The following is a 12,951-nucleotide window of genomic DNA, read 5'->3' as shown; positions in this document are numbered from 1 at the left end:
CTGAGACGGGGGAGGGGCAACGTGGGGAAGGACACATCAAGGTCGCATGAGTTCAGCGGAGGGGAATCTATTTATAGCCTGTTTTTGCTGACAAGCTGTTGCTTTTTCTGGCGGCTCCTCATTGGACGCTGTTCGGTGACGTCACGCAGGAGAGCTATAGCGCCACCGCTCAGTTAGTTCAGGATAGGTACTGCAACAAATGAATATTTTATAGCAAATGCTGATGCTTCCTGCTGCTCCACAGAACTCAGTCATTGATCATGAAGTAGTACATTTGTGACATTAGTCTGCATTTAAACCTGATCAAAATATTGATTTATAATGTGTGAAGACTTATTTAACTTGAGCATTTCTTTTCATAAGTTAGGTACAAAATTGACTTTTCAAATGGCACCTGAGCTACCTTTATTTATTTTTTTTATTTTAATAGTTCTTTTTTTGAACTTTATTTATACCAGTTTAATTTATTAGAATGTTAAGAACTTTGTTTATTTTTCCATGAACTTTTTTTTGAACACCATATTGAGATTTTAGTTAGTATTTTTGTAAGTTAAATGTAATTCAAAATGACATTTTGGTTATTTTTTAGAATGTATTATCCTTGACATTAATCTCTTAACATTATATGAGAAGCGTTTCTTTCCTGTGACCATCATTTTTTTCCTCAAAAAATGAATGATTATTAAATTAAAAAAAGTAGGTACCTGTGTGGGTGAGGTGGGCTCCAGTCGGTACAGACCAAATGGTCGGCTCAGAGGTCTCTTGTCAAAATATGGAAGATCACAAGCCTGCACACAAATGACAATCAAATGAAGGCGTTTGATCTGGTGCTGTTATTGAAAAAGATTTCAACATTAAGAGAGTCGTAGAGCTTATGGCACCCTGATATCAGGATAACAAAAAACCTTGCGAGAGAATCCAGATATTCCATTGAGAATATGTGATCTGAGAATATGTGATCTCACCTGCTCTGAGAAATCATTTCCGTCGATGTCGTCACTGTTGGAGTGTCCTCCTGGACTCTGGACATCGATTCCATGACTCTCCAGGATTGTGGCTTCTTGGAGGAAAACGATGGACTGTTATTTTACTGAGCAAAGATTCAAAAAGCAACACAGATTTACAGTTATAGCCAGAGTAAAAACACTGCCATATAGCGTTGAAATATTTGGTTCATAAAATACGGCGAATAAATCGACACATTACCAATGTTGGCACGTCGCTTGATCTCTTTGCGTCGGTTGGCAAACCAGTTGTAAACCTTCAGGGAGGTCACTCTCTCAAGGTCGGACAGCTTCTTCCCTGAAACACATCACACATTGGAATCATGGATCATGGTGGATGCTGTCCAGCTGTGGTCACGAAAGCTCCTCCAGTTTCACTGGCATCTCATGACGGATGTATGGTCACTTCTGTCGTAGCATCTACTCTAAATTAAAGCATGGACAGCTAAATAACTTCAAATAAGTTCTGATATCAAGCATGTTTTGGGGCTCCAACAAATGCACTCTGTGGTGTGACTCATCTTTCTCTCCTCTGTCAGTCAAATTCTGAGATCATGACTTTGCTCTGCAGTTTTTTGGTGACATGGTTCTTACTGTATCTGGATGCTGCCACTATTTTGAGATGTTTGCAGTATATCCTATTGGGAAGGGAACCAGGGCAGACCCAGTACATGACTGACAAACTTGCTGTTCCCCCAAAAGATAAGGAGGTGCATGGCATTAAACATTTTCTTTATTGTATTTCTTTATTTTACAGTGTTAAAACTGTGAGATATGTGGTCACCAGGTTCTATGTTTACTGCTGCTGTGACAACACAAACTTCCCCATTGTGGGCGAATAAAGAATTACCTTATGATATGAAGGAAGGAGCTTTGTTCTGCAGTGGCAACTTCTATTTCTCTCCTTTAACCCTTCTGATCAGACATTAAACTGCATGGCTTTAAGTTCGAGACTCATGTTGCTCACTGTCATGTCTCGCAGAAGTGTACCTGGTTTCTGAATGACAGCGTTGCAGGCGTTGGCGATCTCTTCTCTTTTGGCTTCATCAGGGTACTGGTTGTCGTTGAAGTAGCTGTAGAGAACATCAACAGGCTCAATAACGACAGTAAACAAGGACAAAGCTGAAAGAAAGATGAGATATTGCACTTTAAAATGAGACGTGTAATAATCCAACTCCAGTCCGCTGGGCCGTGGAGAAATATGAGGAGGGCACTGCTCTGGTGTTCTCACCTCTCCATCACCGCCAGGCACTCTTTCCTCCAAGTGAAGCGACTTCCCCGCCGCAGTCGGAAGGTTCCCGGCGTGGTGGCGAGAGGGGGAGGGGTTTGTCTCCACTCCATGTCTTCCAGGTGGAAAGGGGCTGGCCGCATGTTGAGTGTGGCACCTGCGGCACAACGAGTAATGCAGACGTCTTAACTCGCTCGATCCGTCAATATTTAAAGAACATTTTGTGCCATTTCAGTGTCTCGGCCTGAGAAAGATAAGTGTTCAGTCCTTTGCCAGCAGGTTTATGAAAACAGGTGTTTTCTGCTGCAGGGTTTGATGTGTGTGCGTGAAGAGTGGAAGGGTGAGGAGCTGAGCCGGGGCTGGGCTCAGTCTGGCCATAAATAGCATACAGCACTTTCCAGTGCTGACTCTGTTGGCAGGGCTCCACCAAGGAACATGCCGCAGAGGACGAGGCGTGGGACGACTGCTGCCTCTCTATCGAGCAGGCCAGTGTCTTCGCATATTTTATACGAGTCCACCATGAACATTTTTATTTGTCTGCAGAGATGATGTAAAAAAGTATGAGAAGCTTACGTCCAACTTTCATAAGTAACGCTGTACATGCTGCGCTCCACTCACTTTGTAACTTACCCCTTCAAACTTTGGAAACCACACTGATGCTACTCTGCAGAACGATGTCGCCATTCGACCACCTGTTCCAGTGTTTTTCACTTTCTACTTAACATGTGTTTTGAAGCTGCAGAGCGAGTTGTTGTCTGAAAATAAAGCCTCAGATATCAGACACTGAGCTCAAAAGAGAGCAGAAGTGTAACAGTGCAGCATTAGTCTGCTTTTTAATTCATAGCAGCTTTTCTTGGATGCAAAATGCAGCATGTTTGGAGTCAGAATGTAAATTGTCTTCCTTCACTAATTACTGACTTGAAGCCGTGGCTCTGTGATCTTTCCTCTTGGACATTTGGGAATTAACTGTTTTGAGTCTTCACTTTTTGGAAAGCAGCCTGATGCAGAAACGCCATGGATTCGAAAGGTATTATGGGAGATCTAGTTCTTATATATCCATATGTCTTTTAAATTTCAAGCACTTTTTTATGGTGTTACGGACCCCAATCTGGCCCTCGGACCTCAAATTGACTTGCAGGAGACCGATTATTTCTGACTTCATTTTAAAGTCAATGAATTGCTGCCATGTTTCTGCACATGTGCATCGTGTTTGTTGGCGACACCATTCAAGCACATCGCATAATGTGAAGCTAAAGAAGGGCCTCACAGCATCAGAACATGATGTAATGGTGGACGTTTGAGACGTAAAAAATGAGATGTTAGATAAGCTATTACATCAGTGGAGCATTCACTGCCTAAAACTGTGCTCTCGCGGCTGCCAGTTATGGGATGGAGGACGTGTTGTAAAAGGCTTGAATGCTAATTAATAGCAGTTTGTCTTCTAAAGAGCTGTGATATGAAAAAGACAACTGCTTTCGGGAATGACTGCGCAGTAAATAGGATAATAATAGTCGTGTCAATGGATCTTTTATTAGTGGCGGCGCGGAGAGGACATCAGTGTTTTCTGCAGATGAATCATGCCACTGTTGAGGTGATGAGTTTCTTCTTTGCGTCCCACTTGCTTATGAAAGTGGCTGGCCTGGATTGCTTAGTTTGAATTAACCTTAATCTGTGGCACAAGTCAAACAGTGGGTGCTTGATTCAATGTAATTTTGGGGCTTAGTTTTGGTGGGAACTGAAATAGCACTGAAGGCAGAGAGCTGTAAACAAAGCCCGACGCTCCCGTCTCTCTTCATGCTGGAGATCCGAGGCATCACGGTGCTCTCATCCCGCTGCACCACAGCCACCAAGATGCTGACACTCCTGCTTATCTCATCAACAGTCTAGCAGGCAAGCTGCAGGCAGCCCAGTGTTTGTCTAGCGTGCATCATCTGCGGGGAGCCGCCTCCCTGCTGCGCCCAGCGTCTCGTCTATCTTTACATCCACCCTTGAAGCTTCAACGTCTAAACTTGCTCCGAAGCCACAAGATATAAGAGGCAAGGAATCGAGTTTGTTGTCTGAATCACGTTTCTGCAGAGGGTTTTTGAGACTTGAGCTGGAAGTTTTGGAAAACATCAGCAGCTACTGCAGTTGCTTTGGGAATATAGTGTTGTTTCAAGAGAATGTAGAGAACGGTGACACAATCTTTACGTCACTTAATTTGAGTCACATTTATGTTTCAAGAGACCATCACTTGAATTTCACTTTTCGTCTCAAAGATCACAGGATGAACCATAACACATTACAACATATAACAAGCATGTGAGGGTGCAGTTAGTGTCCTGACAGATATGCCCCCGATGAAGACCAAACTGAAACGCCATCTAGTGGTGACTCCTATACCTGAAGGTCATACTTGCGAGACAGCCCAATTCAGCATGGAAACAGAGCGTCGTACGATGGTGTTGTGATGTCATACCTGGAGTGTGCTTCTCCAGCGTGTACCAGCGGTAGAAAGCTCTCTTCTTCTGCTCGCTCAAGTCAGAGCCATGCTGCAGGAGCCAGTGAGAAATCCTGCTCTGGCTGATGCCTGGAAAACAGCCAGATGCTCAATCGCAACAGTCAAGCACCATTTGTTGATACATCCCTTAAACTGATTACACACAAAGAGGGAGGTAAAAGCTCAAGAAGGAGCTTTTTACCAGTTTGTGGTTGCGGTGGTTATGTGTAACTGATATGGTGATGTCACGATGAGGCTGCAGTTAAAGAGGTTGTGTTAGATATGACACTCATAGCAATGGCCCAGTTAAGAATTGGGGTTGCCACGGTTACAAAGTTGCTGCTTTAGATAATAAAGATGCAGGCAGGATTAAATATGCATGCACTTGTGACTTCAAAGTTAAATATCTTGGCATTTGGTCGACTGGTGACTAACAGTGATCAAGTCGACTGAACAACACAGTTGCATATTTGCTTTTTTCATCGCAATTCAAGTCCAAACCCGAGCCAATGAACCGGTCCCAACATGTTCTGAATATGCCAAGTTCAGAGTAACAGCTGATCACTTACACTTGCTACGAACCCAAGACTGAACACAGCATTCTGTATTTGAATGACAAATGTGTGGCAGACAAAAGTGTCAAGGATCAATAAGACAGATACGAACCAGTGACTTGCGCCACGACTGCCTGAGAGATCCGACGGTTTCCAAGGAAAGCTTTTATTTCTTCTTTCACCAGACTGCTGTCCCTCCTGCAAACATACAAAGAAAGAAAAAAATCAAAGTGTTCTGATCTAAAACAACAGCGGTCAAGTTTTCCTAATTCAATCTCATTCTGTATATGATGTTTTGTTTAGCTAAACGTTCCATGCAGCACACTGGTAAGGACTAGAGTCCAGCCTGAGGCCACCGTATGCTGGGCCCTTCCTGTGTCCCTAGACAGCCTCAGTTGTCTTGGCATGAGCCGTCCTTCACTCAAAATGGAATGATTCACAAAAAGTGGGACATGTTTGCGTCTGTTATTAATTCTCCCTTTCATAAAATGTCATGCAAAATCAAAAGTGAAAAATCTAGGTCACCCCATCTTGAATATTTTTTCTTGTTACATCCTATATAGAACACAGTGTGCGCCTTTGTTTTCTACCAGTAAACTGGATTCCAGAAACACAGCTTCCATTTGCAGTTTGGTTCCAACATGACAGTGTATTTGATATAAGCTGAGTTGTGGAATTTCTGATCTATTGCACTTCCTTACGTGAGTGCAAATAAATATAAGGCGTAGCAGAATCACAGGGTGGTGACTGAACATGTGCAGTGTACATGGTGTACCCACTCAGCTGTCTGGCTGCGAGCCCAACCCCTCCCCTGTATATACACACAGAGCAGCGAGCTCATCTCGCAGTGCGTCCACTGCCGTTCAGAGAGCACTGATAATATGCAGATTACATGTGTACAGCTGGTCCTCTGTAGACTCTTTTGCATGAAAGAATGGTGGGGATCTACGGCTATAACCAGTAGATGCCATTATACTTGGCGTAAGGCACTTGGAGTTGGTAATCAAGTCAGCCTTGCCTTCAGGATACTTTATAATAATTTAACAACCAAAAATAACAAATTTCACCAGAAGTCGAATTCCATCTGACGAAAACACTAGGAGCACGGCTTGGAAAACATTTAAAGATGTGCAGTTGAAAATGGTTCTGGAGCAATTGATTTCACAAATATATCACTTGATACACTTTTTTTAGAGCCATAACCACTTTTTTAACAACAGCATTTCATCCTAACCAGCACTGCAGGATGGAGGTTCTGAGTCCACCCAGTTATGACCAGTCCGTCATGTAGCCAAACATCATGAGCTTTGATTATATGGCTGGCATACTTCTGAGGTGGAAACGCATCATGACTCTTAACATTCAGCGTCGATATCCTCCACACCAGCCTCTCTTGGCGATGCTAAAATTAGAGTTGAAAAAAACGCTTCTTGTATCGACACAAGAGAATCAATGTAGCACACGCTGCTGTACAAGGCTGAAGAAGAGTAGGAAGTGAGGAGGAGGATGCCGACTCAAAGGCCGGGCCCCTGTGGAGACGGAAATGTGCACTTATAAGTGAGAGAAATCAGGAGGGCACAGTGAGCCTGCTGACAGGCGGAAGCAGCATGTCACACCCCCGCAGGCCTGTCGACAGGTGTTAGAGGGTCCTGCATGTGAAGCTTTTAAACGCTATTTGCAGCAAACGCTGAAGCTGCCTGAAGAGGATGGGCATCTGAGTTGCATGGCTGCCTCATCTAACTTTGACTGCTCCCTCGGCACAGTCTGAGATGACCGATATCTCCCTCTCATTTCAGACATGGGTCATCTGTTTGCATCCCCAAACAAATTTCCATATATATATATATATATATATATATATATATATATATATATATATATACCTGAAGTAGAAAGTTGCAAGGTGCAACTGTGTGACCGCCTGCTAGCCACTGTGAATGCCTCCATCGATTTGAAGTGATCCCTGTCGATGGTTGAGTGACATTTCCAGTGACTCAGCATTGCAAAACTTAAGTAGCGCAGCTAAAATGAACCAAAGGGGGGGAGAATACACGACGTTTGCTATTTTATTAGACACAAAACGGATAAATCACCCCTCAATAGTTTGAGTTAAAACAAAAGCACTTTGTTTTTATCGAAGCTTAGAACTTTGCAGACCAGCTCTCCCACATGGGGTAAAAAAAAAGGCGTGAACACAGCAGCTCTATTTGTAAATTGTAACTCAAGCCAACGACTGAGTCGTCTTTTCTTGCTGTAAAATATATCTTCAGTGTGAGTTATTAGTTGATAATAGAGACGACACTGGCTAGTTGAAGTACCATTCGTTTTTAACCAGAATTAATAAAAGCAGCACAGTGTGTTTTCAATGTAAAGCTAAAGCGTCTTGACATTTTGTCTTACTCTGACTTACAGCAATATCTCTGTTGACAAAGTGCAGCACTCTGTATTCATGACCTGTCTTAGCACTTTGTTTATTTCCCTAAAAAGGCCTCAGAGGAACAATTTGAAATCTTCAGCGTCTTTTTGATGACGTTGACAAAAAAGGGAAAAGCGGAACTTGGAGCTGCCTAAAACCAACTTGAGAACAGAGCATACAGAGACCAGAAAACCCAGACAATCAGGGTCCAGGGTCTCTGTCTCTGTACGCGCTGGTCTCTGAGCCAACTCGGTCTTGGATCTGGTGGTCTCAACTACAAAACTAATTTTGAAGGTGTAGCCATGTAACCAGGAAACACATCTCTTCTTAATCTGGTTACATGATAAAATATTAACGTTAAAAATAAACTGAAGACTGAAAGAATTGCCCTGGAGAGAAAAGTATAACTATAATTTTCAGTGTTTAAAGTTAAGAGATTTACTCTTCGCTGTTAACTATATGTCTAGATATTCTTCAAAACATTAATGGCTTTCATTGGCACTTTTGGCATTGAGGTGACTTACTTTATTAAACTCACTGCTGGATACTTCTGCCAGTAAGCAAGGGTCAAAGGGAACTAAAGTCAATTCTACCCAACATATACTGAGGTACACATTACTGCCCGCCTGCAGGCAAATTCGGGTTTGAAATGAGCTCAGAATTCAGCTTCATATTTTGAGGTAAAGCTCAGTAGCAAAATAAAAGAATACACTCTGCCCAAAATTGATGTGCACTCACATCTACTTCAGAATTTTAACTTGAATTTCAATTGGTTTTCTGACCAGAATCATTCTTTTTGGACAAGGAAAAACCATTTGAAAAGGTACAGAGCACATATTTTCAAGCCATTTCCAATCAGGTTTGTTAAGTTATTTTACTTACCTCATCAGTTCATCCACCTTATCATCAACATCCAGGTCTTCTTCAGCGCCTTCGAACCCAAAAGCTCGAACTGCCGCTGCGCTATTAACAGGATAGCGCGGTGGAGATAGCTTTCCATTGGGTGTGGCCGCTAGACTGTCACGCCCATTTTGAGACAAGGCCACCAGCGACACCGGTGAGGGAAGGATGGTGGCAGGCGGCTGTGGCCCAGGAGGTGGAGAGGTTTCATAGCTGTTGCTAGGAGATGGAGAGAGGCCTCCATTGTTGCCGAACTGAGTTTGCGTGGCAGTGGAGATTTTGGCTGTTGTACATGAGGCAGCAGTTGCAGAGTTCTCAGCGATGCTTGCTTCACCGCTGTTGAGGGCGCCGTTGTTGCCGTTGCATGTCACGGAGGAGGTGGCGGTTGCAGAGGCAGTGTTGTTATTATTGAATGATGTGGTTGTGTTAGAGGCAGAGTTGTTTGTGCAGTTGTTTGTCGTCCCACCTAATCCAAAGGAGGAGGAAGAAGAGGAAGAGGAAGAGGTGCGGCGTCCAAACTTATCGCCGTGCTCCCGGTCCAGCCGGTCCAGAGTGTCAAGTGCATGCAAGATCTCCTGCTTGGTCATTCCAGAGCGACGCAACCGCTGCAGCAGATCTATCTGCTCAATAGTGAAGCGTGGCTCCTCGTTGCACTCAGACATCCTGCTGCTGGACGAGAGACAAGACAGACAACGTGTGAGGCAGGAGAGAAAAAAGGACGGGGAGTAGAAGTGTTTAGGTGAAGTTAGAGCAAAGAAAGATTAAGAGGGGAAGGGTAGAGAAAGTAAGGGAAAAGGAGGAGCAAGGAGGAAAGAAAGTCAAGCAGAAATGTAGCCAATAAACAGTAATAGCTGAAAACTAAATTGAACAGGATTCAGTAGACATGTAAAACAACCGCTAATGTGCATTAAAAGGAAAGACAAAGCAAAGGACGAGCGAAGGAGAGAGAAGTCAGAATGTAGAACAATTTGGTTATGAAAGAGGAACAAAACCTGCAAGATGAAAAATGAGCAGCGGCAGATAAGAAAAGGAAGACAAGAGCAAGAGATAGAAGTGTGAAAGAAAAAGGAAGGGAGGGGCTGGGCATAAAAATCAGCTATTTTTGGGAACCCGACAAGCAACACACGCAGAGTGCCGGAGTCACCTTGACAGCTGATGCGATCTTAACATTCTGACTGCCGTTCTTTAAGAGCTCCAATATTATCCCCGGTGCTGCACACCACCCACGCCGTATGTTTTCATAAGCAATTTGCTGAGCTCAAAATCAATGCAACTGGAATCAGACTGCGGCAGATTTTTACCCTCTGTGCCAGCGCCACTAATGCCGTCATGATAATAGTTTAAACGGGGTCACTGACATTTTTCCATGTCTTTGTTAGTGCACCGAAGACAACAGTTCAGAACTGCTAAATGTGTAAAATCCATGCAATGTGTCAAGATCTTGACGGTGAGCTTTTAACAACTTCCAAAAACAACTCATTCACTAGAGCATTGCTTTTCCTAAAAATACGTCCTCACAGTCAGGAATTTTTCTAAAGCTACTGAGCCATTTTCTCATCAAGTTATCTTAACCAGATTTTTCATTATGACGGTCGACAATTCCATCACTTCACTTCTGAGCTCTGCGGTGACTTCAACCAACTCCATGTGAAGGATCCCTTTACATCTGGGCAAAGTTACTCCTTCCTTCAAAAATCCATCTATTTGCTGAAATTTCACTTGAAAAACCATTATGAGAGAACCAGGTAACAAACTCAAGAACTGCCTTCCAGTTGTTTTGGGGTCAACAAAATGTCCTGAATTCATTTACGTCTACCAAACAGACATGAGCCACCAGAACACCCAAGGTTATCTTGTCTTCTTCAGAAAACCTCTGTACTCCTTGAATTGGTTAGACTAAAGTATGAGATCTATTCTGTACTGTATATATGCCCTCTGATGTTAGTTTACCCTTATCCAAATGTATATCACCTTTCTTTAGTCCCTATAAAGTATCAATTTGAGTATAATATTAGTTGCGCCTACTTTCAGTTTTGACCCAAAATGTTGAATAAATGTATTGAATATGAATGATAAATAAACAAACACGTGCCAGCTGTACAACGTGACAGTGATGCCAATGGATCATTCCCCTGCTGACTATGTATTTACAGGGTTATTTATTCAACCAGGATAGAGCTGGTTTTACTGGCCCAACCGTTTTTTTGGTCAATAAAATTTGAATAGATGTAAACAAAATAGCTTGTGTTATATTACTTTCACGGTAAAACATTAAGCCAGTGCCCTACTCCGTCAGTTGTCTTGGTGTTCTTGGCGAAGAAAGCCAGAGACTCAGCTTTCTACTCTCATGGTTTTGTTGAGAGTTCAATCACACAGACACACACAAAACAGACCTGGTTAAACAATAAACTGTGAGGACAACCAGACTACTTTAAGCACTTATTGTGGTCAGAAGAGACAAGTAGTGGTACTAACATCAGTGTACAGGTACAGTAAATGCCAAGCCATGACACCAACAAATAGTTGAGCACCCAAAGATCGTCTTAAAAAGCTTCTACTAATCTATCGACTACATTTCAGATTATATATTTAACAATGAGCTAGCAAGTTATGATCAATATGAGTCACTGAGATTAACTTGTTTTCCTACAAACTTGTATGATAAAAAGAAAAATATACTAACCAATAGTCGGAAATACATTTGGTACTTTGGGCTCAAATAGCTGTGCCTAAACCAGGGCTGGCAATTAAATTTCAAATGGGGCCACATTATGAACGGCGATTGCTGTGAGGGACCATCAAGCCAAAAGACAGGAGAAGAAATAATGCTTCAGTTTTGACACCAAAAAAATTACAAAATAAGGCACTTTGTTGCAAGGTATCTTTTCAATAATCTATTTATTTTAAGGAATGAGAAATACTGTTGCATGAGCATGACACGTGGAAAAAATTGAAATTATTTTGGCTTTTCAATTGTCTTCATTATTATGTGGGATCAGAAACAGATGCATACAATGGGGGAAACATACCGATAAAAGAACCAATGAGTGAGAATTCAAGTAGATGACTATTCCTTTTGTGGTTTCTCAGACTTCATGAGGGCTGCATAAGTACAGGCAACGGGCCGCAGCATACTGTAGCTCATTGAGGTTGTTTACAGATTCAGAGGCAAAAAAGGGAAGTGTTAGATTGTTATGTGTAACTACAGATGATCAAGGCAAACTGTACCTGCTCGTGTGTGTGCATATATGTGAATAGATAGTTTAAATTCCAGCAAGATTATACATGGTATTCATCTTTGACCGCACATCTAAAAGGTTCCCAACACAGCAGTTTCATTTGTGGCAAGTCATTTGAGGGTATATTTACACCGACTGCTGTTCTTCCAGTGTTGACATTTGATGTACAATTGAAATCAAGCCAACCACACAAAAGAAAGTGGAAAAACAAAGAAGGTCGGGCAACACTAAAACAAGTCTGACAAGTGACTTTCTGCGAGTTTTCTTTGACCAAACATTAACGGATAAAAAGCCTATTGCGTCTGACATTTCCAGGTCACAGTAGGTTAAAGAGAGATTGGGTGCAGCACCATGATCCACAAATACTAACAGTATCACCGAGTTTTCGCCATTGCCACAAAAGTCAACGCGATTTAAAGGTGAAAGGCGACGTGGTATTCCTTTATTTATAATCGCACCGCAGGCAGACTTAACGGTAATAAAGTGACAGCGCGAATAAAGAACCACTTTCACCACAGCAGAAACGACAGAGCTGCCGGTGATGCCAGCTTCGCTTCACGCCCTTTGCCCGACAGCTAACGTTAGCAAATGTCTAACAATGCCCGACTTCGTCTTCCATTCGCGTCCAACTTCCGCCAAATCCCTCAGCGAATTCAACCACTCAAGTGAATGTTTCGAATAAACCAATGCGCCGACAAATGTATCCAGTAAATGCGATTCACAGCGCAAAATATTGTCAACATTGCTTAGCATGTTAGCCGTAGCTTAGCCGCTGCGTCTGGCTAGCGATCTTTTGATATTAATAACATCACTTTCAAATGTTGTAGATACATAACTATATGACTTACCTCGCTTCAAATCCACCTCTTCAGCATTTAAAAGAAAGCGTTCGAGCAAAGAGCCGACGTGCTTTCTGTTTCACAGCAGACCTACAGTGGAGCAGTTTGATATCGGTGCCCCGTCCGACTCTTTTTTCCAAGGATTTCTAATCTGAGGCGAATTATTTGCCTCTCCGCTTTGTCTGTCTGACAACAGCCATATTGACAACTAACACCTCCGAGCAGCTCCGAGGGAACTGTAGTTTTACTGTAACAAAAGTCTCTTCTCGGCGGCGGAGTCTGGCGCATTAAA

At 42.7% G+C, this 12,951-nt stretch overlaps 1 protein-coding gene across 4 annotated transcripts in view; it reads right to left on the bottom strand.

The window, feature by feature from the left end:
• hmbox1b (homeobox containing 1 b) overlaps positions 1-12,951 on the bottom strand; it is a 16,924-nt gene extending 3,973 nt beyond the window's left edge. The window contains exons 1-10 of one of the 4 annotated variants that reach the window (XM_053882166.1): positions 12,669-12,951; positions 8,564-9,250; positions 5,378-5,463; positions 4,691-4,801; positions 2,236-2,389; positions 1,995-2,077; positions 1,207-1,302; positions 966-1,060; positions 705-788; positions 11-190 (exon numbers count right to left, since the gene is read on the bottom strand). In XM_053882166.1, coding sequence (XP_053738141.1) covers positions 179-190; positions 705-788; positions 966-1,060; positions 1,207-1,302; positions 1,995-2,077; positions 2,236-2,389; positions 4,691-4,801; positions 5,378-5,463; positions 8,564-9,243 — 1,401 coding nt within the window. In that variant the 5' untranslated portion in view covers positions 9,244-9,250; positions 12,669-12,951 and the 3' untranslated portion in view covers positions 11-178. Of the gene's footprint in view, positions 1-10; positions 191-704; positions 789-965; positions 1,061-1,206; positions 1,303-1,994; positions 2,078-2,235; positions 2,390-4,690; positions 4,802-5,377; positions 5,464-8,563; positions 9,251-12,668 lie in introns of those variants that run through there. The other 3 variants (XM_053882164.1, XM_053882163.1, XM_053882165.1) reach the window with 3 other exon arrangements.

The sequence above is a fragment of the Synchiropus splendidus genome, chromosome 12 (genome assembly GCF_027744825.2).
Source record: "Synchiropus splendidus isolate RoL2022-P1 chromosome 12, RoL_Sspl_1.0, whole genome shotgun sequence".
Lineage (NCBI taxonomy): Eukaryota > Metazoa > Chordata > Actinopteri > Syngnathiformes > Callionymidae > Synchiropus > Synchiropus splendidus.
The sequence above is the reverse complement of the archived record's forward strand: the minus strand, read 5'-3'. Positions and strand labels throughout refer to the sequence as shown.